General features: G+C 45.1%; 1 protein-coding gene across 2 annotated transcripts in view; it reads left to right on the forward strand.

Moving 5' to 3' along the window:
- The window catches only part of LOC141052407 (zinc finger FYVE domain-containing protein 26-like), a 100,888-nt gene that overhangs the window by 52,243 nt on the left and 20,933 nt on the right, over positions 1-27,712 (forward strand). The window contains exons 7-11 of one of the 2 annotated variants that reach the window (XM_073549635.1): positions 11,448-11,485; positions 12,096-12,223; positions 12,815-13,035; positions 13,169-13,316; positions 13,815-14,024. In XM_073549635.1, the coding sequence (XP_073405736.1) occupies positions 11,448-11,485; positions 12,096-12,223; positions 12,815-13,035; positions 13,169-13,316; positions 13,815-14,024 (745 nt within the window). The remainder of the gene's footprint in view (positions 1-11,447; positions 11,486-12,095; positions 12,224-12,814; positions 13,036-13,168; positions 13,317-13,814; positions 14,025-27,712) is intronic. The other variant, XM_073549636.1, reaches the window with a different exon arrangement.

Consider the following 27,712-nt stretch of genomic DNA (forward strand, 5'->3'; position numbering starts at 1 on the left):
CTCAGTACAGTCCCGTCCTTCCTTCCGAAGGTGTGTCCAACTTCCACCTCAATGAGGAAATTTCACTGCCATCCCTTTGCCCGGTTCCGGTTCATAGAGTGGCTCTGCATACGCTTGACCTCGTAAGGGCATTGCGTATATATGTGTCTAGGACTGCACCCTTCCGGAAGTCTGATTCCCTTTTCCTTCTTCCGGAAGGTGTTCGCAATGGTCTGCCGGTTTCCAAAGCTACCCTTGCCAGGTGGATCAAGTCCACCATACAAGAGGCTTACCGCCTTACCAATTCTCTTCCGGCCGGTATCACGGCACAGTCTACGCGGGCGGTAGGGGCCTCCTGGGTCATTCGGCACAAGTGTGTAATGCAGCCACTTGGACCAGCCTACACACGTTTACAAAACACTACAGAGTTCATACTCGGTCCTCAGCGGACACGAGCCTGGGTAGACTGGTTCTGCAGGCGGCTCTGCTCCTAGTTTGGGGACCAGTCAGCACAATATTCATCCATTGCTTCTCACCCAGGGACTGCTTTGGGACGTCCCATGGTTCTGTGTCCCCCCAATGAGGTGACAGAGTAAAGGAGATTTTTGTGTACTCACCGTAAAATCTCTTTCTCTTAGCCTCTAATTGGGGGACACAGCTCCCACCCTGTTGCCCTTACGGGCCGTTGTTACGGTTCAGTTCTCATATTGTTCTTTGAGCTCGTGCATAGTAGCCTTCTTACAGGCATGGTTATGTTGTTTCTGTTATGTTCCTCCTAATGCTTTTGCACAAAACTGGAGAAGGCTGACGCCGTCCAGGGGTGTATACTGCAGAGGAGGAGCAAAAGTTAATCTTTTTCAGATTATGCATAGTGTCGCCTCCTTGTGGACATCAGCATAACACCCATGGTTCTGTGTCCCCCAATTAGAGGCTAAGAGAAAGAGATTTTACGGTGAGTACACAAAAATCTTTTTCGGCCTTACTAACTGTTACTATGTTACTGAGTGAAAATTGTAAACTGTCGTCGTGGTGCCCAGTACGTTATGCTCGTCTTGTGCTTCTGGAGACATGCATCTAAAACTTGGCGTGCTCTCATCACTACAGAAATGCCCAACATGTAGACGCTAAATGTGATTTGGGTACACTGTGGGGCTCAGAATTGGTGAGGGGGGCATTTGGATTTGGGAGTGCAGAATTTGCTGAATATTTTTTTTTGGAGGGGGGGAGAGAGGAGCCATTCAGCTTTTCCAGAGCCTTTGTGTTACCAGTAACGAGGAAGCCCACTATATTTCCATTGACAGATGATGTACCTAAGTGTGGGCTTGTTTTTGTGTGGATTGAGTGGAAGCTTTTATTGGGAATGTTTTACATAACATTTAAAATCACATTTATCCAACGTTCTACGCTGAGCACTTGGGTGAAACTTGGGGTTTGTATCTAAATCTCTGAGTGACATGATTAAAGATGAAACCTCCAGGGATCCATTCACTATAATGAGGCAGCAGAGTTACTCTGGACTCCATCTGGCCCCTGTTCAGCATTGTCCTTCTTTTCAGAAGTGAACAAAGCAGTGGCGCACCCCACTTTTATACACGGAAACAATAATACCTTTATAAAATACAAAGATACAGGGAGTGTATAAGAATATATCAAAATTTTTTTTAATTAATTTACACAACAATAATACATGTCAAAATTAATGGATGCTAGTTTCTCAACCAGAAAAAATGGACAGAGACTTGACACACAACCAAAGGCAAAATTCTCATTATATAGCTCAGTGGTCTAAACATAATTGTAGCTAGCAGTAGGCAAACCCATTACCAATAGCAGCAAATAAACCCGTAAAAAATTAATCCAATAAGCAACCACATATATAATAAGGCATATTATATTAAAGGGGTTGTCCGGGCTTTTCACATAATCTCAGTGCATATCTGGGCTGCAGAATGGTGAAAATAAGTAATTTACCTTCCGTCACCGGTTTGCAGGCATTTGTAGATATCTTCAGATGCTCCTGCACAGAACGTCCAGGGGGGAGGGGGGTATTCTGGCATTGAAATGAGAACTGGTCGTTTCCTCTTCACTAGTTTCACTTTCCATAGATCACTGTTCAGCGTGTGTCTGGGGGAGGAGCAGGTGGGTGGTCCTGCTCTCTGCACTGAGGCTGCTAGAGGGGGAGGATTTGTTACTTTGTGAGGAGGGATTGGCTTGTTCATGTGGTCGGGTAGGGCCTGTTGCTATGGAGGGTGGGGTTGTTGCTTTAGAGGGCATGTTTTTAGTAGAGTAGGAGGAAACGACCAGTTCTCATTTCAGTGCCAGAACACCCCCCCCCGGACGTTCTGTGCAGAAGCATCTGAAGATATCTACAAAACCGTGCAAACTGGTGACAAGGTAAATTACATATTTTCACCATTCTGCAGCCCAGATATAAGAAATAAATAGAAAATTAGCCAGCTCACCAGCAACCACCGCAGAACCTCAGAACTCCGTGCAGACAGACGTCAGAACCAACAATGGGAAAAAAATCTTGGATAGCTCCAGCTGCGTAAGATTTCTTCTTTATTGAATCATGTTAAAATCAGATAAATAGACAAACTCTCCACATGATAGCCAAACGCTTGACAGAGCCCATATATGCACTGAGATTATGTGAAAAGCCCGGACAACCCCTTTAAGGCATAGACGGCGTTGTTTTGAAACGCGCGTCTGGGGGAGATGTGGCAGGTCTTGACACATTAAACAGGTATTATAATATTCTAAGCACTTATGGTGGTTTATTATGAATCGCAGTATTCAGGGTTAAATATTTAGGCAGTAAAAATTCCATTGAGTAGCACCATTGGTACTTTATTATTAGTTGCACATAAACACTTTGTTCATTAGACATTAGACAGCTCCTCATTTGGAGTATAGGACATTTTTTCTGAATATTATTGCGTTCATTATGCTGTTGATGGCACTATGCCTTATTATATATGTGGTTGCTTATTGGCTGCATTTTTTATGGGTTTACTTCCTGCTATTGGCAATGGGTTTGCCTGCTGCAGCCAGTTGCCTCCCAGCAATTGGCTGGGAGCCAACTTGTAGGTGAACGCTCATTTTAAATGCCTCCCAGTAGTCGGCTGTGGGCATTATTTTATGTGCACGCGCTGCCCCTTTAAGAACGGGGGAGCATGCACGCACAGTAGGCAGTGGTATGTCGGCGTCCCTGTGTTAAATAATTTTTAAATATTGCATACTTGTAAGACACTTACTGATCCTCAAAGGCCTAATTGTCATAGAGATCATTATATTTCAGTCTTTTTTTTTTTTTTTTTTTTTTTTTAAATCAAATATTTTTTATTAAAATTATTTTCATAACACCGGAGTACAAAACAACAACTCAACCATAAAAGGGACCGAGTCCATGTTCTATCCCTCCTGCAACGTCACCCTTTTAAACGTATATATTTGGACAGAGACAACATTTGACCAAATGTTTCCTTCACAGCAAAACCTTCCAAATGCAAGCACCACACCTCAAATCAACTCCAGGCCTTTTATCTGCTTAATTGAGAATGACACAACGAAGGGATTGCCCACACCTGTCCATGAAATAGCCTTGGAGTCAATTGTCCAATTACTTTTGGTCCCTCTAAAAACAGGGTGGCACATGTTAAGGAGCTGAAACTCCTAAACCCTTCATCCAATTTTAACGTGGATACCCTCAAATGAAAGCTGAAAGTCTGAACTTCAACTGCATCTGAATTGTTTTGTTTAAAATTCATTGTGGTAATGTCTAGAACCAAAATTAGAAAAATGTTGTCTCTGTCCAAATATATATGGACCTAACTGTAACAACTTGAGATAAATATTTAACAGTTCTTTCTACAGCAGATTAGGAGTCTTGCAATTTGAATAATCACTTTCATAATAATATTAATGGGGAATCCAGATCTTAGTTTGGCACAGTCACATACGTGGCTAAAGCTGCCCAATGTGAGATATATAGTCTATCATTAAAGCTATATATAACTCAAAACACCTAGTTGAAATCTTTCCAGTTCTCTGGATGCTAGGTCGGAGCCCTCAATCCATGGAACCCATATTTTTTCGAATTTGGGGATGGCCTTCCTTTTTATATATATATGCTTTGTTCCAGATTTAATAACCAATTAATTTTATTTATAAAATCTGGTACTGTGGGCGCCTGCTCTGATAACCAATGCTAGGCTATCAGTTTCCTGGCCATGTATAAAATGTGTGCCACCGCTATTTTGCCATGTTCACCAGTGCTCAGATATTCTATATATGCCAGTATACATACTAATGGTGAGGGATCTGTATCGAATGAGTATGTGCTATTAATGATCGCTATTACATCTCTCCAGAAAGTTTCCAAAGCGGAACATGTCCACATCATATGAAGCATGTTAGCTGAGGATGTTTTGCATCTAGCACATAGGGAGTCTGGTTGAAACCCTATATCGTGGAGAAATTGGGGAATTTTATATGACTGGTGAAGTACCTGTAAGTGGGAGAATCTGTGGGATTTACTCAGACAACTGTGGAACTCTTTCCAGTATTTCCACTCTATTGTATGTCAGCAAGTATTTCCAATGGTATTTAGCTCATTCAACTCACTCTGCTTGTCCCTTAATGCTGTGAGGCTGTGTGCACACGTTGCGTTTTTTTGCGTTTTCCTGCTGTGGAATCGCCGCGAAAACGCAAAGAAAATGCATCCCATGCAATCCTATGGGATTCCGCAATGCTGTGCTAATATTGCGGATTTTTCCGCTGCAGAATCGCATTCTTTTTGCAGAATTGCAGAAATTCCGCACCCATTTGATTGCATTGAAACGCTCACTTTACGCATGTATGCCCACCATGCGTAAAGTGAGCACTTAATGTGCATATGGTACCCAGGGTCTGGAGAAGAGGAGACTGTCCTCCAGGCCCTGGGTTCCATAATCCTTTAAAATATAGAATAAAAATAAAAAATAGTGATATACTCACCTTCCAGCGGCCCCCCGAAGTCCTTCTCGCCTTTCACCACGCTCCTGGCATCTTTCGGTCCCAGTAATGCTTTGCGCGAATGACCGCTGATGACGTTGCGCTCTGGCGAGCGTCGTGACATCATCTCAGGTCCTTCGTGCAAAGCATTACTGGGACCGTAAGATACCGGGAGCGCCGCAGAGCAGATTGGGAGCCGTCTGGAGGTGAGAATAACAATATTTTTTTTTTTTCTATCAATAGTAAAAAAGTTGGTCACACTTGTCAAGCACTATGCTTGACAAGTATTACCAACCTGAGAATCACATTTCCAAGCAATGCTTGGAATGCGCAAGCGAAAAATGCTTGCAAAATGCTTGTTTTTTCACGCGAAAAACGCATGCAAATTCGCATGCGTTTTACCCGCGGCGGGAGTTGTGGAAATGCTGTAGACATTTCTGCAGCATTTCTGCACGTGTGCACATAGCCTGAATTGTCATGTAACCTTCTCAAATAAGTTTCTGATCATTTATTGTCTCCTGTTGTCTTAGTTGATTTGCTAACGAGGTAAAATAGTGAGAGATCTAAGAGCAAGCCTCCTATATACTCAGACATAACTTGGGGAGGCATTTATGTACATTTATTCTAAGTACATTTTTCAAAGTATTTTTTGCAGTTAAACATGGCACTTAGAGCAGGAGACAGGTGAGACATTTAAACAAACTTATTCCCAGTATTTTTGGACTGCAACAAATATTCACCATATGCATTTGTATCATTTATATCCTGGTTACTACATTCACTCACATCCGCATCCTTGCGCCAACTCTTTACATAGGAGAGGATAGGACTGAGGGGCCAATATGAATGGAGTGTATAGTACTTATGCTCTTTTCACATTGCTAAACTGCACAGATCCATTCAGTCCCACCATCCAACACAAGAGACGCTCTCACAAATCACTTAACCATCTGCTCATTCTTTCTATCCTCCTTCTCCTAGTCGCAGGAGATATCACCCAATCCCGGCCCCTCATGTTATAGCAAGTCAAACCTCCCAACTGCTACACTCAGAAACCCCTCTAATCTTATTAATATTCCCTGCATGCCTTCTGTCTCCTTTACTTGTGCCCTTTGGAATAATGCCTCAGTGTGTAATAAACTCTCCTTCATAGATGACTTCTTCATTTCTGATTCTCTTAACCTACTGTCACTTACTGAATCTGGATCCAGCAGTCAGACACTACCGCTGCTGCTGCTCTTTCATATGGTGGACTACACTTCTCTCATACCCCAAGATCGGACAACAGTACAGGTGGAGGCGTTTGTCTGCTTCTATCACCCAAATGTACCTTTCAGGTTATCCTTCAATTACCCTCACTTGTCTTCCCTTCTTTTGAGGTCCATGCTGTCAGACTCTACATCCCCTTCTCCATGCGAGTGGCAGTGGTGTATCGTCCACCGGGCCCCTCCCATCAGTTCCTGAATCACTTTGCCACCTGGCTTCCACATTTTCTCCTGTGACATCCCCACTTTATCCTGGGAGACTTCAACATCCCCATTGCTTTTCCCTTCTCCCCATCTACTGCTCACCTTTTATCTCTAACCTCCTCCTTCGGCCTTTCACAGCTTACTAACTCTCCCCGCATGAAGAAGGAAGCTCCCTCGATTTGGTCTTCTCCCAGCTTTGCTCAGTGGATGATTTCAAAAACTCCCCCCTCCCGCTCTCTGACCACAGCCTTCTTTCATTCTCTATCAAGAACTACCATCCCTCTCAGGTCACCCTCACTTTCCATACTTATAGAAATATACAGGCCATTAACACCCAGAAACTTAAGGGGCCAATGATGAATGCAAGTCCTTCTATCTCCTCACTCTCGTGTCCTGATTCTGCACTGAAGCATTATAATGAAACACACTGCAAAGTGCCCTGGATGATGCTGCACCTCCTATACATAGAACAACTCTGCACACGGCGACAACCCTGGCACACGCTGCAAACACGTTTCCTACAGTGGTACTCCAGGTGCGCCGAATGCCTGTGGAGAATATCCAATCTACCAGAAGATTTCATCCATTATAAGTTTATGCTTAAAACAGACAACACTGCCCTTCACCTCTTCAAACAAACCTATTCCAACACCCTCATCACCTCACAATCCAATAACCCTAAACGTCTCTTTGACACTTTTTATTTCCTGCTCAACCCAAGAGTGCAGCCGCAACCACGGATCTTCGAGTTGAGAATCTGGCCAATTACTTCAAAGCAAAAATTGACAATCTCCGAAAAAAAAATTTCTCCCAATCCCCTCGTGCCATGCACTGTCCTCCCTCCCCCACTGCAGCTAGTTCACTCTCTGATTTTGAACCAGCCACAGAAGAAGTGATCAGGTTCCTCGCATCTTCTTGCCCTACTACTTGCACCAGTGACCCTATTCCCTCACACCTCCTCCAGTCCCTTTTCCCTGCTGTCACTACTCACCTAACAAAAATATTCAACCTCTCTCTTGTATCTTTCCCTCTTCATTTAAGCATGCCATCATACATCCATTACTTAAAAGAAAACATTCCTCTGCCAAAACTGTTCTGCTAACTATAGACCTGTCTCTAATCTTCCCTTCATCTCTAAACTCCTCGAACTCCTGGTCCACTCCCGTCTTACCCGCTATCTCTCAGATAACTCTTCTCAACCTGCTGCAATCCGATTTCTGCTCTATCCACTCAACTGAAACTGCCCTCACTAAAGTCTCTAATGATCTACTAACAACTAAATCTAATGATCACTATTCTATGCTAATTCTCCTAAATCTCTCTGTAGCATTTGACACACCAGCTCCTCACTATGCTCCTCTCCATTGGCCTCAAGGACACCGTTCTCTCCTGGTTCTCCTCCTACCTCTCTGACCGCTCCTTCACTGTATCTTTTGCTGGCTCCTCCTTTTCTCATCTTCCCTTTTACTGTTGGGGTTCCTCAAGGATCGGTCCTAGTCCCCCTCCTCTTCTCTTTGTATGCTGCCCCTGTTGGACAAACAATCAGTAGGTTTGGCTTCCAGTACCATCTCTATTCTGATGACACCCAATTATACACTTCCTATCCTGATATCACACCTGCCTTTTTAGAAAACACCAGTGATTGTCTTACCACTGTCTCCATCATCATGTCCTCCCTCTATCTGAAACTGAACCTGTCAAAAACTGAACACGTGTTTTCTCCCTCTACAAATGTACCTATGTCCAACATTGCCATTTCCATGTGTGGTTCTACCATTACTCCCCAGCAACACGCCCGATGTCTTGGGGTCATACTTGATTCAGAGCTTTTTTTCACCCCCCACATCCGATCACTGGCTCATTCTTGTTATCTGCACCTCAAAAACATTTCTAGAATTCTTCGACCCTTTCTTACTTTCGAGTCTGCAAAAACACTTTTGTTTCTCTTATTCATTCTAGTCTGGACTATTGTAATTCTCTACTAATTCTCTACTTATCGGTCTCCCTCTTACCAGACTCTCACCACTCCAGTCTGTCTTGAATGCTACAGCCAGGATCATATTCCTCACCAACCGTTACACCGATGCCTCTACCTTGTGCCAGTTATTACACTGGTTACCCATCTGTGAAGGAAGACCGGTTCCTTCCACGTCACCAATGTGACGTAACTACACAGGCACAGCTCTACGATGCCCCCTTTGTCTCAGGTCAGTAAGGGAACTGCACCTAGAGCAAATGGCCACCTGGGAGGATGTCCTGTTATCCGCTGGGTATTCTAAAATCCGTAATCAGAGTAAAACCATCAGCCCAAGATTAATTTTATGGTTTAATTGTCTTAAGGGCGCACTAGATAATTACAGAAATATACAGTAAGCTATACAACGGAATTACAGTGGATTTGCAGTCAGAGTAAAATATAACAATAATGGTACAAGACTTAGAGATATTAAGCTGGAGGTCAATTTACCAGGTTGCAGGTTGCATGTGGATGCCTGGAGCTCTGCAGTCCACAGGTACAAGAATCTTAGTTGCCGGACAGACCCCAAAGCGCGTGCCGCTGCTCTCTTGGCAGAACTGTTCCCAGTTCCTTCTTAGATCATCATCACCTGGTTCTTCTGTGAGAGAGAGAGAGAGAGTCTCTGCCATGTGCTCCCAGTTCTTAAGCATGCTGGGTTCCTCCCCCCTGTGTCAGAGGGTGGGCTAATAATCTCCACCCTTTAGCTCCCTGCAGAACTTATTCCCAATATCTAAGAAAGGTACCAGTGAATGCGGTTTGTTTTGCCTGTCCTGTGCAGAGCAAACATGGCCCAATTGGGTCGCTGTGGAGGGTCAATCTCTATATCTCAGGTCCCAGAGCCCTCACCGACTCCGGAGTCGCACTGCCAGATGCGTGATTTCCTCAGGGTCACGCTGATATTTTTTATGAGTCTATAACTCGAAAGGTGTGCTCATAATCAATGATCCTAGGATGGAGTCGGAGTGGCTGGGAGAGACAATGGATGTGTATTTCTGTGTCCAGCTGACAGGTATATTCTAATTGAAGCCCCCAGGAACCTTCATGCCCCATGCTGGCGTGGCTCCTACTCAAGCTCTGAAGTTCTGTTTTGGCCTTATCTCATTATCATAATAAAAGACCTTGCTATTCAACATTGGAGCACTAAATCCTGCTTTCTTCAATATGCTTACAGGCCATGGGGGGTAGGAGCAGTTAGCTGTCAGACAAACTGGCGTCACTGGGACAGGCCAAGCTCAAACTTGAGGCGAGCATTATGCCCCATACCTGAGATGGCGGCTGCTCCTTCATCACACCATCTGCTTCAGAATTCACTATAAACTTATTACCCTCACCCACAAAGCACTCCATGGCTCAGCACCACTGTACATCTCCTCCCTCATCTCAGTCTACCACCCTACCCATGCCCTCCATTCTGCTAACGACCTGAGGTTAACATCCTCAATAATATGAATCTCCCACTCACGTCTCCAAAGACTTTTCACATGCTGCTCCAATTTTTTGGAATGCACTACCCAAGTTAATTTGATTAATCCTCAATACCCACAATTTTAAGCGTGCACTAAAACCGCATTTCTTCAGACTGGCCTACTGCCTCAACACATTAACCTAACTATAACCAGGTTCCTCGTATCATGTTCTCATACACCTTATGCATTTAATAGCCCTCTGTGTCTGTACTTTTACATTTTCTGGCTGATAACCGGTTCATGCAGCATTACATGAACATCTGATTCTTACGCTATGGCTGGTCCGAACAATGAAAGCAATTGTTACCATCCACCTTTTGTGTCTCCCCTGTTAACTCATAGATTGTAAGCTTGCGAGGAGGGCCTTCATTCCTGTTGGTATCTGTTGATCTATGTGTTTATTATTATGCTTAAAGGGGGTTTTACACATAGCGATATCGCTAACAATATCGCTAAAGCATCACCGATTTGGTGACGCAGCAGCGATATTGCTAGCGATATCGCTATGTGTGATACTTGCCTCCGACCGGCTGTCCATCGCTGATCGCGCCGCTCCATTTCTCGTCGGGCGCTTCCTGCTGGCACCGACGAGCGACGCGTTGAAGCGGACGGGAGGACGTCAGGATCGCCGCATCAGAAAGGTAAGTAACGACCGCTAGATCGCTGCTGCATCACTGTGAGATTTGCCTGTCTGGCAGCTCACTAGCGACCATTTAGCGATGCACCAGCGATCCTGACCGGGTCGTATCGTGGTCGGGATCGCTGGTGCATCGCTAAATGTAAAGGGGCTTTAATGTCTATTGTCTGTACAAGTCCCCTCTAAAATGAAAAGTGCTGCGGAATATGTTGGCGCTATAGAAATAAAATTATTATTATTTCAGACCAATGGCCCTCTTCAATAGGGCCTATCATGCCCTCCCATTTTTCTTTTGACCGTATGGGGTGTTTTGTTAATACAAGGTCCAACAGATATCTATAAAGTAATGAGATTAGTCCTCCAGAGTTATCTGAGCTGGCTATTCTCTGTATTACATCATTTTTGGTCACTCTGTTATTTAGTACGGGGCTCTCTGCCTGATATGCATGTCGTAACTGAAGATACTTATAAAATGTCATGTTGGGCAGTCCATATTCATTCTGTATTTGTTAGAACTCCTTGAGTGCATTTCCCTCTAAAACATGTGTAAATCTTTCTGCTCCTTTTAGACTCCAGTTTTTAAACCCTTCCAAATTATACAGATTAGGGAGCCATGGCGTTTCCCACAGTGATGTACATTGTGAAATTCCTTGTATGCCTTGTTGTTTCTTCACCGTCCCCCAAAGTTTGTGTATTAACAGCGTAGTTGGGGTTCTACAAGTGTGTATTTTAAATTTGTCAGCCTCAAATGCTTCATAGAGTCCGAGTGATTCAAAATGTGATTGGAGTAGTTTATCTTTAAAATATAATGTAATCGTTTGTCACCAATCTGGAAATTGTTAATGACTACTTTTTTTTTTTTTTTTTTTTTTCTTCCTTTTAAGAATTAACAAAACAGAAGATGAATTTGTGCATACTGAAGGTAATTCTTCTTTTTGCTCAGGACTAGCCTGGTTTGGGTAGTACTACTTACTTGGATTGCCAAGTGTAGTCTGTTTCCAAGTTAAAAATATTTGTAAGCTTTATTTCAAAAATGGTAAAAAGACAATCCCAGAACATCCCAAAAATAGTGAGATTTTCTTGCGCGTTTCAGACTAAAACAAAGGACTGAATAAGGACTTGGCTTTAGTCTGAAACCTGTAAGAAAATCTATATTTTTTTTGGGGGGGATATCCTGGGATTCTCATTTTTGCTTGTTTTTGGAATAAAGCTTACAAATATCTTGAATTTGGAAACTGTCTAGAAAACTGTATCTTGAATCGATGCTTCACCACATTGGGCTGGAGTGATGTTTCTGTGCTGAGGACTGTTGGAGGCCTCGTCTGGGGTGCGTTGGGTCACAAATGGTTTGTAGATTGGCGAGTGGCTTTTCCATAGGATTACTCAGTAGAGTTGGTGTGAATAGACTCCTACGCCTCCTACATCCCAGAATCCCTGACTCTTCTTTTGATCAGTCATACTGGCTCTGCATATTCGTTGTGGTGTGATGATTGATTTTTTTTCTTTTTTGTATCTCTTGTTGTTTGCTACAGAACAAACAGCTGGTACTCTGAATCTGTCTGAAGTCCTCAGGCTTTCTAAAGCTGCTGAGGTGCAGTGGTGGCTGACACTTACTGAAGCTGAAAATAAAGTTGAGAGGAATGAATTTTATTATGAGCAGGTATGTGTGTTTCATTCTTTTGTGTATTCCAAAAAAAAAAAAAAAGAAAAGTTCCAACTTATGTTGAACTGAATGTGTAAACAGGACCTGTCGCCAGGACAAAAGTGCACTTTTTTTTTTTATTAATGTCATTTTATTTAGTGCTAATTTTTTTGGTCTTTAACAAGGGAACGTGGCTTACAAGATCCTCTGGGCCATGTCCTTTGGCTGCTCTGTATTATAATTAGGTGAGCAGCACCTCCTTGTAAAGACCATAAAAATTAGGATATTAGGCACCCTAAATAAAAAGTCTCATCTCTGGAACCCTATGTCGCTTTACAAATAAAAAATGGAATACTCAGGGCTGCAGCGGGAATAAAATAAGGCAAAAAAATATTTACTTTTGACAGATCGTCTAAATGCACATAAGATATATTTAAATTCAGTGGATTGGATGACATTCTAATGTGCACAGGGTCTTGACATCTATCATGATAGAAGAGAACTGTTGCTCAGTGCTTGGTTACTTCTCTCCATGCCCAATGTACAATCAGATAAGATGTAAACTAAAAAATGTTGCCTGATTTGACCTCACTTCTTCATACTTTGCAGGCCCCGAGTGCATCGCTGTGCTCGGCTATTCTGAATCTGCATTCAAAAAGCGACGAGTGCGGCTATCAGCTGATAGAGCGCTGCTGCCTCCTGTCCAAGGGGCTGACAAACCCTGAGATGGACAGCCGGCTTCTGCTGGATATCATGAAAAATTTGCTGTTCAGCGCCAAAATGATTTTCGTCAAAGCTGCTAGAAGTCACGACCTTGCACTGTGTGACAGGTAAGTAGTTCACGCCTGAAGAGCAGGATTACCACTTCCTGATGGAATATTCCTTCCAGTTATGGCAGTGAGAAATATTCCTTTCAGATGCAGGAGCAAGGTTGATCAGATTTTAATAAAATATTCCTTCCAGTTACAGCAGTAAGGTGGATCTGCTGAAGATTTTAGTTGCAGCCTCCTACCAGGACATCCCTTCTCTGGATGAGATTGTTAGACCTGCCGCTGTCGTACGGTTAAGAAATCAACTTTTGGAAGCAGAATACTACAACTTGGCAATTGAGGTACAGTATGCTTCACTTTTAACCTTCCCACTGCAGCCAGTTTTCATTTTTGTTCTTGTTGAGTTTTTTCCCACAACTTATTCCAAGAGCTATCATTTATTTTTCATCGACGTAGCTATGTTAGGGCTTAGTTCTTGAGGATCTATTGTAGTTTTAAGTGACACCATTCACTTTACCATAAACAATACTGACAAAACAGAGAAAAATTCCATGTGAGGAGGAATATTGATGATAACCACAATCCCACCATTTTTTTTTTTTTTTTTGGAGGGCAGGGTGGTTATAATTTTTATGGTGCTCATAGTGTCAGATCAGTTCATCGGTGCCAAACTTCTAAATGAAGCGGGTTGGGAGGTCAAGCTGGCTCCGTACAGCGCAGGCGCTCTCTCCATTATACAACAAACTCCCAAGTCTTATTAGCAGTGACTATGCCCCTTTAATTACTTAATTTACAGCATGTTGCAAAGATTTGCTGGTCATACAATGCTTTCAAATTAGGTATCTACGAAGACTGGACTCGACCCTTCTGGGGTATGGCACGCCTGGGGCATGGCCTGCCTCAAGTCTGATAATTTATCGGGAGCCAGGGAGAAGTTCAGCAGATGTATAAAAGCACCTTTTGATCTGAACCAAAAGAATATTGGGTCGAAGCTTCTTGAAGATATTGTCCAACACTTGGAGTCTGCCGCTAAACCCATCCTGCTGGTGGTAAGTTTGCGTTTAGGCCTATTGAGACAACTTAAGAAAGGTCCAAAAAATGTTTTAGACACGTTATATTTTAGATCCAAAATTCTCTACTGATTAATTTAGAATATTATTATTATGTTTTGAGCTCCAAACCTCTGCCAGTTACTTAAGAGTGAACATGGGCTTTCAAGTGCAAGTATTGTTTTATTAAAGTTTCAACAATTCCTAGATGCATACGCTGGTAAAAAGTATTGCCACACATGTTTTGAAGGGAATATGTCAGCAGGTTTTGCTATGTAATCTGACAGCAGCATGATGTAGGGACAGGGAAACCAATTCCAGCGATGTATCACTTAGTTTACTGGGTGTAGCAGTTGTGATTGAATCCCTGTATTCCAGGACTTCCCTCCTGACAGCACCATCAGGAGGTTGTCCTTCAATATCCTTGATAGGGACAGGAACAAACAAGAGGTTAAAAGGCCCCTCCCTCCAAAACCCCTCAGTGTTTTCCTGTCCCTATCAGGCACAGACACAGAAGAGGTGTACTCGCATCTTCCAGTCGAGCAGGAGCTCAGGATGCAGGAGGATCGGGATGGGGTCCTTACATCTCTCCCCTTCCTCCTGCCGGAGGCCGAGACCCTGCTGATCAAACGAGTCTCTCAGCCTGTCTAGTTGAGTGGTGGCTCCTGGGGTGAGCCGCTTCCCCTTCAGGGCCTACCCTGCGCGTGGCTCCTGTGCACGCCGAAGCTTGATACGGCACTTCTGGTTACAGGGGATGATGAGCAGACCTCTAGTACTCAGCGTGCGTTCCAGCATGGCATGCGCTTACAGTAATTTAGAAAAAAAAGGCTGCAAATCCTAAATTAGAAGGAAGGAACCACCTTTTGGTGATTCAGGTGGAAGACAGGTGAGACAATACTATTTAAAGTATGTGCAGAGATGATTTGAGGTTCTAGTGCATCTAGACTGCCGGCAATGGAAGGACAAGCCACTGGCCGGTCTGATACCCCTGCTGAAACCCTGTTATCCTGTTTTTGTTTTCTTTCTCACATACTTTCACGCTGTCCACCATCTGAAGTATATTTCATAGTATGATAATTTGTTCCTTTATAAGACAAGGAAGCTCCTAAAAAGTCCATGACACCATCCACACCTAAAAAGAAAGGGAAGAGATATGCCATGTGTAATGCTAAACTACCTGACACCTATGGGAAGCAGCGTTGCCCAGAGTGTATTGCCAAGGTGGGTATTATGACCGATATAAAGGACCATAATAAGAGAGGAGGTTCAGAATTCCATTATGGAGTAAGTTAGCCCCTAATCCTCCCGGATGGCTCCCAGGCAAAAGAGACTATAATGGGAGATGGAATCCAGTTCATCAGTTTACACTGACCCTGAACAGGAAGAAAGGGAATAATTTGTTGCAATTCCCCCAGAAGAGAAAAATAAATACCTTTTCTGTTAGGAAGATACTGACACACTCTTATTTGTCAGAAATACTATGAAGGTGGAGTATTTTCACCAGCTCTTCTCAATACAGGATGAAATGTTTGGAGGTTTAAGGAGTCGTGTGAACTGAGTATTTCCTGTTAATAGACACATTGAAACTATGTTCCTGGAGGAGTGGGAAGATATAGAAAAGAGACTAATAATCTCATGAAGTTTCAGGTCACGTCTACCCTTCGAGTCAGAGGAAATGAAATTATGGGATGAAATCCCTAAAGTTGTTATCCCTATAGCTAGGGTTGCAAAGAAAACTGTTATCCCTTTTGAGGACTCGTCATGTCCAAAAGAAAAGATGCACAGAAAGGCAGATAGTCTTCTCAAGAAAACATGGGAGGACCTTTACAGCTTTTATTATTTGCCTGTGTCAAGATCCATGAGGATTTGGATAGAAGAGTTGGAGGCTTATCTAAGGAAGAGGACATCCAGAGAAGAGATCCTGGAATCTATGCCTTTACTCAAAATAGCAACAGGATTTATGGCCGATGCCTCAGTCGAGTCCATTAGATAAGCCGAAAGGAATGGGGCACTGTCCAACACTGCTAAGACGGGCAATCTGGCTAAGAACGTGATCAGAGGATTGTCACTCTAAAAACAAATAGTACTCCATCCCCTTTTCTGGCCTTTGAATGTTTGGTTTTGTTCTAGACGACATGTTAGAAAGGGCACGAGATGAGAAAACCGGGTTTCCGGAAGAAAAACCTTAGTTTCGTTCTTTCAGAGGCCTGGTTCCAGGGGTGGGATTCAAATTTTTAACAACAGGTTCTGTGTTTGTGTGTAGGAAAGCCACACCCATTTTAAGCCACACCCATTTACACAACCTTTTCCTCAAATATATACAACTAGGGGCGCAGTCAAACAGTTGAAAAAAAAATAAATTGGAATGAGATAAAAACACTGCACATTCTGGCCAGCGGCTCTCCTGACCCGAGTGTGACAGCTGCATATATTTCTATCATGCACAACCTATGGACAAGTGGGGGGCTGTTATTGGAAGAACAAAGTAGTCTACACAACTCTTAAGGCCATGTAAAAATGGGAAATTCCTCAAACAAGACCATTATGCATCAGCTGCAAAGACCCAAATTATGGGCAACTGACCAATGTCACCCAGAGAGAACTTCGTCTACAGTACTATACTACATCCCTACTATCCTAAAATATTGGGCAGATTTCTGAATGGTGGGAGTTCCCTGCCAATCTTTCATTTGCTCAACCTGGGCATCACCACAGTGTGGCATAAGAGACAGGTCAGACTGCAGCAAAATGCTTTAGCCCCACAGCATCATAGCCACAAGATTTTTCACCTGGGGTTGAGGCGCAACAGCCAGGCATTATTGTTGGGGTCATGGGGCCCGGAATAACAGCCACTGACTTGTTTTCAATGGAGTACATCGAAGCCATTTGCCACTTACCCAGAGAAGGCATTATGGCCAGCTGCCGGGGGGGGGGGGGGGGGGGGGTGCCTCTCTGCCAACCACTACTTGCCTATATGGTGCGCCCACTACTTGTCTAGGATGTGCGTCACAGTCAAGCACTGCTTGCCCAGGATGTGCAGCACTACCAGTCACTACTTGCCCAGTACGTGCATCATTGCCAGTCTCTACTTACCAAGGAAATGTATCCACTACTTTTCTATGGTGTGCAACACAGTCAACCACTACTTGTCCAGGGTGTGTGTCTGTCAGTGACTACTTGCTAGGTGGTGCATCTACTACTTGCCCAGCGGGTGAATCACAGTCAGTCGCTACTTGCCCAAGGTGTGAGTCACTGGCAGCCACTAATTGCCCAGGGGTGCGTCACAGTCAACTACTACTTTCCCAGGGCATACATGACTGCCAGCCACTACTTGCCCAGGGTGTGCATCCAATACTTGACTAGGGAGTTCAACAGTCAACTACTACTTGCCCAAGAGGTTCGTGACTGACTGCCACTACTTTCCCAGGGGGTGCGTCACTGTCCGCTACTACTTACCCAAGGGGTGCATCAGTGCCAGCCATTATTTTCCCTGGCAATGCATCAGTGCCAGTCACTATTTGCTCATGGCATGCAACACTGGCAGCCACTAATTGCTCAGGAGGTGCTTCACCGCCAATCACTATGTACCCATGGAGTGCGTCACAGTCACTAATTGTCCAGGATATGCATCACTACCAGCCACTACTTGCCCAAGGCATGCATCAGTGCCAGCCACTATTTGTCCAGGGCATGCATCACTACTAGCCCCAGGTATGCATCCCCTACTTGCCTAGGACGTATGTCACAGTCAGCTGCTACTTGCTCAGGGGTGCGCCACTGCCAGTTACTACTTGCCCAGTTACTACTTCCCTAGTTCAAAGCCAGTCACTACTTCCCCGGGGGTGGAGGGGGGCATCTTCTACATGCGTAGGGTGTGCGTCACGGTCAGTAACTACATGCTCAAGGGGGGTGCGTCACTGTCAGTCACTACATGCCCAGGGGGGTGCGTCACTGTCAGTCACCATATGCCCAAGGGGGGGTGCGTCACTGTCAGTTACTACATGCCCAGCGGGGGGTGCGTCACTGTCAGTCACTACATGCCTAGGGGTGCATTGCAACCATCTATTTATGCCAAGGGGACACAACAGACAGTGAGCAGGTTGGGCATCACAGCCAGCAGTGTTTGACCCATGGAAGGGCATCTCAGTCCGCAGAGCTCCCCTGCACAGGGCACTGCTTTCTTCATTGTGTAGGGTGCCCACCATACCAGGTGCCCCAGCTGACACTTGTGATGTGACATGTCAGGCATCATGCCCATCAGCACCCACCTGCCAGGCTGTTGTAACAGTCCACCTTGATGCCCTCCACCCACCTCCCGCAGCCGCCGGATAGGTGGAGCGGTAATGATGCGGTCAGATCAGCCCGGGCTGCCTGTATTGGGCGCAGGTATCAGTGCTCGGGGCCCGGCGGAGTGCAGGTATCAGTGCGCAGTATCTGGAGGAGTGCAGGCTAGGAAGCAAAGCCCTCCGTGGTGGTGGTGTTGCGCTCAGGGGTGGATTAAGGGTAGCCAGGGCCCCGGGCTGTTCAGACTCTGTGGGCCCAGGGTCATGTGACAAACTGCATACTACAGTCCAGTGCGCACTCACCAAACGACAGTATGTTCCCTTCTTTGTCAAATTTCATCTGTGAGTAGGAAAGTACAACCTTCACTGACATTAGTATTAAAGACAATATTGTATAAAAGTAATAAACTAAAAGCCCTATGTTAAGACACAAATTAATTCCAGTGCAGATTTTCCTGTGGATTTTCCCTCTAGCAGACTGCACGTGGTAAAGGGATTATATACACAGGGGATTATCTGGGAAACTTACCACGGAGAACACTGGAGCCACACTGGCCAACGTGGCCTGAGACGTGTCAGACTGCGTGTGCCGGGATAACGGACCTTAAACACACAGGTTGGGAGTTACTGAACAAACACTGGTATTTGAACATCCATCGTTAGGTGTGGGCTGAGACGTCGCTTGTTTCTAATGCTGGATCAATAAAGGATATTTGGATTTTAACACCAGAATACATTTTTTTCACCTATGATTTATGGATTGGATCCAAAGAGGACTTGGGATTGTGAACCCCGATTTTATGCCTTGTAATGGCAATTTCATTCATCCAACTTTCACAGTTCAAACAGGTGGCAATGTCTGGACCAGGAGTGACAACCTCAGATTATGTGAGTGTACACTGTAGTCGGCGAGAACGAGCGCCTATAGTGCAGACGCTACCGATAGCACAACGCGTCATTACAGGGCACACAGGCATTCCTTCAGTGCTATGCATCACCATCCCTTTACTCCGGCCAGGTATTGGAAAGTACGATACTAAAGTTGCTTGTTTATCCCCACCAGACCGGACAACCTCTTTAAACAGCCGGCCGACTTGTTGCTGGTGGTCTAACACTGCGCAGCGTAAGCGCTTTATAAGAACCAGTGCTGGGCTTCCTCCTGTGTACACAGATTACTGGATGCAGGGATGCGGCCAAATGTGTACAAAACAGAGAAGACACTCGTGCCGCAAGGGGTTAACCGTCACCCAGGAGAAACCAATAGAAGCCAGCAGATAAAGTCTGTGGGTTTTACACAGGACGGTTCCCCTGTATGGGAGCAGCTGTACACTTGTAGGAAATGTAATTCAGTTTACAGACTCGCGCTAACTGGAAGTGGCTGATAACAGAGAGCGAACTAGAGAGTAGAGCGGCCACTCACTGCTGTGCGGACAGAGCCAGCGCCGCCGACCACATGTCAGCCAGTGGCTCTGGAGGAGGCAGCTGGGGTAACTGGGGAGAGTCCTCGCCTGCTAGAAGTGCACACAGTGTACGTGCATCCTCAAGCCAGCCGCCGCCAGCTTGTGAGCTGCTCTGCCAACATCCATGTCTGTCAGGCACACCGCCAATCACTTCAGGAGTAGCGCATGACCCTCCTCGCACACGGTAGTCGTTCAGCTGCTCTTCAGAAACTCCACATGGGTCTCTCTCAACTGGAAATTGTTACTGCGGTCTCTCATTAGTTGCAGCCACTAGGGGGAAAGTCATACACACAGTGTCTCCTCTGTTCTGCATAAGTACCGGATTACGGCTCTGAATCTACCCGGTTCGGGGAACCAGCTGCTTTTTTAACAAGCGGTTCCATCGAACCTGGGAGAACCGGCCGATTCCCACCCCTGGTGGTGATATGTCTTACGGAGGCAGACGAGCGCACACGCAGAGAGGTGGATACGGAGGCAGACGGAGGCACACCCAGAGGCGGATACCGAGGTAGACAGAGGCACACGCAGAGGCGGATACGGAAGCAGGCAGAGGCGGATACGGAGGTAGAGAGGCACATGCAGAGGCGGATACGGAGGCAGAGGCACACGCAGAGGCGGATACGGAGGGAGACTGTGGCAGTGGCGGATACGGAGGAAGACAGGCACATGCAGAGGCGGCTACGGAGGGAGACAGACACGCAGAGGCGGATACGGAGGCAGATGAGCGCAGACGGAGGCACACGCAGAAGCAGATACGAAGACTGTCGGAGGCACACGCAGAAGGGGATACGGAGACAGACGGAGGCACAAGCAGATACAGAGGCACAGACAGGCGGATACGGAGGCAGACGCAGATTAGATACACAGACCTACACACACAGAGACATAGACACAGATCTCTGGTGCCGTCACATGGTCGGAGATGTATCACTTTACTTTATGTGGGTCATAACTAGACATGGTTATGGGGGCATAGTTGGACATAGTAACGGGGTCCATCACTGAATGGACATAGCTATGGGGGCATCTGTAGACATGGTTATAGGATCATAACTAGACATGGTTATAGGGCTACAAGAAGACATGGTTTTGGGGGCATTGCTAGACATGGTTACGGGGTCGACTATCATTGGATGAACATGGTAATGGGGGAATCTCTAGATATGGTTATAGACGTTATACAAGTAGTCATGGTTATGGGATCCATCACTGGATGGATATGGTTTCAAGGCATCGCTAGACATGGTTATGGGGGTCCATCACATGGTTACGGGGGCGGGGGGCATTCCTCATCAAATTTATGGGGACATAATTAGACCTTGTTATGCGGCATCACTAGAGAGCAGTGACTGACAACCCTTCAGTAGGTGTAGCAGTGGCTGTCACCCACCTTTCCCAGTGCCAGGTCCCAGGAGAGCTTTCCGGTCTGCAGAGGCTATTCTCGGCTCTGCTACATCTCACACTTCACACCGCTCTGAGTACCAGCTGTAAGTAACGTGCCTGTGGCTCTCAGCAAGTCCTTTCATGCAGAAAGCCCTGAGGGAGGGTGGAGAGAGAGGGGAGGAAGGAGTGTGTGTCTCTCGCAGCTTGCACCGCACACAGCCTACCACATCCTCTCCCGGTGCAGGTCTCGGTGTCTCTCTCACCTCCAGGCTCCCGCAGCCGCCGGACAAGTGGAGCGTTGATGTGGTCACTCAGAGATCAGCCGGGCTGTATGCCGCGCCGCAGGTATCAGTGCACCGCGCGGGGTGTAGGCTGGGAAGCAGTCAGACCGTGGTGGTGGTGTTGCGCAACACTGCAAAAGTACCGGATCGCAGCTCTGAATCTCCCTGGTTCGGGGAACCGGCTGCTTTTTTTAACAAGCGGTTCCACCGAACCGGGGAGAACCGTCTGAATCCCACCCCTGCCTGGTTCCCATCAGAAACCGAAATATAAAGGTAAAGGGAAAACAGGTAGATGGAGCTACCCGAAGGGAGGTAGAGGAAGTTAAACCTTTTCCAGTTCAGCAAATAGCTCAAGTAGGCAATGACACCAAGAAAGTGGTTGGGGGGGGGGGACTCCAGAATTTTCCCATAGTCTGGATAAGGTAACTAGAAGAAATATAGAGCGCAGATAGGGTCTTATCCGAGATAAAGGGAATATTCGTGAGAGAGAAATCAAATTCACTCACCTATTATGTACTGCACTTGGTATTGGCGGCTGCTGCAAGCACCAAAACAATGATAACAGGAGAAATTGTCCCCAAAAGATGTTGTCCAGTTTGTCCTGAGTACACTGGTACCCCATATGTAGGGGGGAACCAATGTTTGGGCACACGTCAGGGCTCGGAAGGGAAGTAGTGACGTTTTGAAATGCCAAATTGATGGAATGGTCTGCGGGCGTCATGTTACGTTTGCAGATACCTTGATGTGCCTAATCAGTAGAAACCCCACACAAGTGACCCCATTTTGGAAACTAGACCCCCCAAGGAAGGTATCTAGATGTGTGGTGAGCACTTTGAAAACCCCCAAGTGCTTCACAGAAGTTTATAACGCAGAGCCGTGAAAATAAAAAATCATTTTTTTCCTCAAAAATTTTTTATTTTTACAAGGGTAACAGGAGAAATTGGACCACAAAAGTTGTCCAGTTTGTCCTGAATACGGTGGTACCCCATATGTAGGGGGAACCACTGTTTGGGCACACGCCGGGGCTCGGAAGGGAGGGAGCAACGTTTGACTTTTTGAAAGCAAAATTGGCTGGAATCAATGGTGAAGAGAATGGGACATTAGACTGAACTGCTTGCCTGTCAGAATAGTGTACCAGAGGGGTTCAAGTGGATATAATAGAAAAATAGACTTTATTTCTACGTGTTTCGTGGTGATCACACCACTTTCTCTAGTCAGTCTTTCTCACTGCAAGGCAAAGCAATGACAAAAGACTGTCCTGAGGAAGTGGTGTGATCACCACGAAATGCGTAGAAATAAAGTCTATTTTTCCATTATATCCACTTGGACTCTTCTAGCATACTATTCTGACAGGCGAGAAGTGCAGCCTGATGCCCCATTCTCTTCACCTAGCATAGCATCATAGCCTGGATAGAAATGTCCAAGAACCCATGGATACTTCAGACAATAGTAGGGGGATACAAGTAACAATTTGTGCAGATCCCCCAGGGAAAATTCTACCTGACAGCTATTGAGTCCCCAGAGGTCGCAAGAAGGCTACTGGCAGACATATAAAAGTTGGCGGATTCAGGAGCAGTGGTTCCAGTGCCAGAGTCAGAATGGTTTCTGGGATACTAATAGTGTGTTCTCAATATAGAAACCGGGGGCCAATTATTACACAATAATAAATCTAAAGTCTCTAAACAGATGAGTATCCTACAAGAAATTCAAGATGGAGTCTATAGGATCTACAATTCCATTGATCAAGGAAAATATGGTAATGTGCACGTTAGATCTCAAAGAAGCGTATTATCACATGCCTATTCATCCTCACAGCCAGATGTATCTAAGGTTTGTGTTCAAAGATGAAGAGAAGATTCACCATCACCAATTCAAATGCCTCTTATCTGGTCTTTCCTCAGCACCACACATTTTCATCAAGCTGGTAGCAGAGGTTATGACTTTCCTCAGGGAACAAAAAATATTGATTGTCCAGTATCTGAGCGACTTCCTGTTGATTGAAGAGTCCCCCCAGCAACTATCTACCAGTTTAACGTCAATCATCTTAGGCTGGGGTCACAGTGCGTTATGACAGTCCGTTAGACTGACTGTTACACCGCGGCATAGCTCAAGTGTGTGTATGTATGTGTGTGTGTATGTCCAGGATTGGCATCCGCACCGTCGCAGCTACAGCCACAAAATTTGGCACAGTCACACGTCTGGACCCCGAGAGTGTCCTAAGCGATGTTGAGGCGAAATTTTAAACCCGCGAGTTCCAATTTACCAAACAATTTTGCCCCTATCTACATAATTGGAAAAGTGTGTGTGTCATGCCCCGCCTCTCATTATGATGTCACAATGGTTGCCATGGCGACGCTGAGGCCATCATAGGTTGCAAGCCCCGCCGCTCATTAAGATGTCATAATGGTTGACTATGGGATGGAGGATGTATGACGGGTATATGGGCACGGAACTATGGGATGGAAGATGTATGATGGGTATATGGGCACTGGACTATGGGATGGAGGATATGTATGACGGGTATATGGGCACGGGACTATGGGATGGCGGATATGTATGATGGGTATATGGGCTCGGGACTATGGGATGAAGGATATGTATGATGGGTATATGGGCATGGGACTATGAGATGAAGGATGTGTGATGGGTTTATGGGTACTCGACTATGGGATGGCGAATATGTATGATGGGTATATGGGCATGGGACTATGGGATGGAGAATATGTATGATGGGTATATGGGCATGGGACTATGGGATGGAGGATGTGTGATGGGTATATGGGCACTCGACTATGGGATGGAGGATATGTGTAATGGGTATATGGGCACGGGCCTATGGGATTGTGGATATGTATGATGGGTATATGGGCACGGGACTATGGGATGGAGGATAATTATAACTTGCTATAACTAACCACAGTTAGTTACTATGCCTGGGCAGCGCCGGGCTCTTCAGCTAGTATATATATATAATTATAGTTCATAGGGTTATACATAGCATAATAGCCACTAAATTAATTGCCGGCATCCGTAAAATCATTCCTGAACCCGACATGATATGACACATGGTTTTCATATAGTAAACCATGCCATAGCAAAACAATTTATATATGTCAGTGTTTAACCCCTTAATGTCCAATGACGGACACAGTCCGTCATTGGACATCTCCCCTGCTTTGATGAGGGCTCCGGCGCTGAGCCCGCATCAAAGCCGGGACATGTCAGCTGTTATGAACAACTGACATGTGCCCGCAATAGGCGCCAGCGGAATCGCCGTCCGCCCGCGCCTATTGTTAAATCCCGCTGTCAAAGCTGACAGGGGGCATTTAAATAGCATTTCCGGCCGCCGGGCCGGAAATGACGTCATCGCCGACCCCCGTCACGTGATCGGGGGTCGGCGTCATGTTGCCTGGACAACCAGAGGTCTCTATGAGACGTCTATGGTTGTTCCAGACATATGGCTTTCAGCACCACTCGGTGGTCGGCGCTGAAAGCACAGCAGTAAATCTGCTACATATGGGCGATCTGCTCATCGCCCATATGTAGCAGAGCCGATCGGGTTGCGCATACTTCTAGCCTCCTATGGAGGCTAATGAAGCATGCCAAAAGTAAAAAAAATAAAAAAAAAAAAGTTTAAAAATAAAAAAAAATTAAACCTAAAAGTTCAAATCGTCTCCCTTTCGCCCTAATCAAAATAAAACAGTAAAAAAAAAAAATCACACATACACATATTAGGTATTGCTGCGTTCAGAATTGCCCGATCTATCAATAAAAAAAAGCATTAACCCGATCGCTAAACGGCGTAGCGAGAAAAAAAATTCAAAACGACAGAATTACGTTTTTTTGGTCGCCAAGACATTGCATTAAAATGCAATAACGGGCGATCAAAAGAACGTATCTGCACAAAAGTGGTATCATTAAAAACATCAGCCTGGCACGGAAAAAATAAGCCCTCACCCGACCCAAGATCATGAAAAATGGAGATGCTACGGGTCTCGGAAAATTGCGCACTTTTTTTTTTTTTTTTTAAGCAAACTTTGGAATTTTTTTCACCACTTAGATAAGAGGACATAGACATGTTTGGTGTCTATGAATTCGTAATGACCTGGAGAATCATAATGGCTGGTCAGATTTTTTTTCCCATTTTCGAGTACACGACATGGTAAAACCAATGGTGTCATTTAAAAGTACAACTCGTCCCGCAAAAAATAAGCCCTCACATGGCCATATAGATGGAAAAATAAAAAAGTTATGGCTCTGGAAAGAAGGGGAGGGAAAAATGAAAATGCAAAACCAAAAATACCCCTGGTCATTAAGGGGTTAAGCAATTTAGTAGTTTGTGTGAGGAAAAATTTGGAACGCTAGGGGTTAAATTCAGGGCTGTGGAGTCGGAGTCGTGGAGTCGGAGTTAGTTTTGGCTGGAGTCGGAGTCGGTAGAAATGTTCCGACTCCAGCTTTAAAAAAAATGTATTAATATTTCATAATTGACCTTTCATATGAATTTTATAAATGTTACTCAAATATATATGTTCTATCAAACTATGAACAACAGTGATAAGCAGTTCTGCTGGAGATAGAGACATTTCTTACTTCTTGTGTGTCACTGTTCTCCACTGCCCTTATCTAATCTTATACTTGGTTAACCTCATGCTGCCCCAACCCCCCTACTTACAATGCATGAAACTGAAAGTGAAAATGTGTTGCAAATTCTTAGTAGTAAAGCTCCTCCTCTAGACTAGATCATACTAGGTGTGCATCTTCAAAGCATCTCACAGCTGCCTGCTACTCAGAAGAGGAAGACTGTAAGAAGTATTATCCTTTCAACAAACTTTGCATCAGTTAACTGTGAGTACATGAGGAATAATAACAGTATTACTGACCACTATATCAGTTGTACGACCTGGCAATAATTTTGTACAATTGTTTTTAGGAAAAACAATTGTCATTTGGATTGTGAATGCAGAATTAAAAACCTGAGAATGTCAAAGAAGCATCACATTAAATCAGCTGTATTTGAACATTTCACCATCACTCAAGATAGAAAACATTATGTCTGTCAGTGTATGACAAATGATCCAGACGAAAACAAATGCTGTAAAGCCAAGATGAGTGCATATTCAGGCAAAGAAAAATGCTCCTACCAGAGCTTCTAATCTAACGAGACATTTACAGCGCTTTCATCCAGAAGTACTGAAAGCAGTGGATGAGAAAGACTGTGTAACGGTCAACGTGTGACTGGACACAGCGCCTCCAGCAGGGCGAATTTAGGACACACGTGACCCTGGATACAGCGCCTCCAGCAGGGCGAATTTAAATAATACCGGGACGTGCAGCCGGATACACCGCCTCCAGCTGGCGAATTTAAAGTACACGTAAAACTGGATACCCCGCCTCCAGCTGGCGAATTTAAACAAGGGGAAACACAGGAACAATTACAGTGGTGGGCCCTGTAATAGGGAATAGGGACATGGAGACCTCCTGAGCTCCCCTGAGGCAGCGTCCCTGCACTCCTTACATTCCCTATACAGGCTCCGAACCTGTCGCCGCACGCGAACCTTATGCCCTGACTCGCCCTGAACCTAGTCCCTCGCTAGGGCATTGGCCGGTGCGGAAACTAATCCCACCACTGCACTAAATCACACATAAGGAAAGTCACAAACAGGGGAAATAGAAAACTTAGCTCTCTCTGTGCAAATGCTCCAGCACAGAGTCCAGCAACCGACTGCAGCCTTCCTCCTGAATAGCTGCCACCAAGTTCAGTCAGCGCTGCAAAGAACTCCCTTCTGTGACTCCTTCCACACCAGGACTCAGATTGAGCTGAGCAATCTCTCCAGCTCCTTCCACCACCAAGGTTGGGTGCCAATGAACAACTATCACCAACGATGATTGCACACACTGAGACTAATTTATAGAGCCTCGCACCTGAATTATAATTAAGTGCACATAACCTAAAACTAAGGTGCGATACCACTCACCACCACCGGGGCAACTCAGAATGAATGACACCACGTGTGATAATTCTAATGGCCACCGGGGGCAATCACGTCACACTTTGCACTTGACAAAGTAAAAAAAGTTCACCCTGTGCAATTTAAAACTGTCAGATCATGACAGACTGCATCCAAACCAATGAACCAGTGCCCAGCTCTTCCAGCCAAACAAAGGAGCAGAGAACTTTGCAGCCATCAGTTGCAAGATATTTTGTCAGTGACAAAGTTACTGTGACAATGACAGTAGATACATTTAAAAAACAGATCATAGAGCTTGTTGTAAAGGATAGT

Source organism: Dendrobates tinctorius, unplaced genomic scaffold (genome assembly GCF_039654945.1).
Source record: "Dendrobates tinctorius isolate UK_male_01 unplaced genomic scaffold, ASM3965494v1 ptg000160l, whole genome shotgun sequence".
NCBI lineage: Eukaryota > Metazoa > Chordata > Amphibia > Anura > Dendrobatidae > Dendrobates > Dendrobates tinctorius.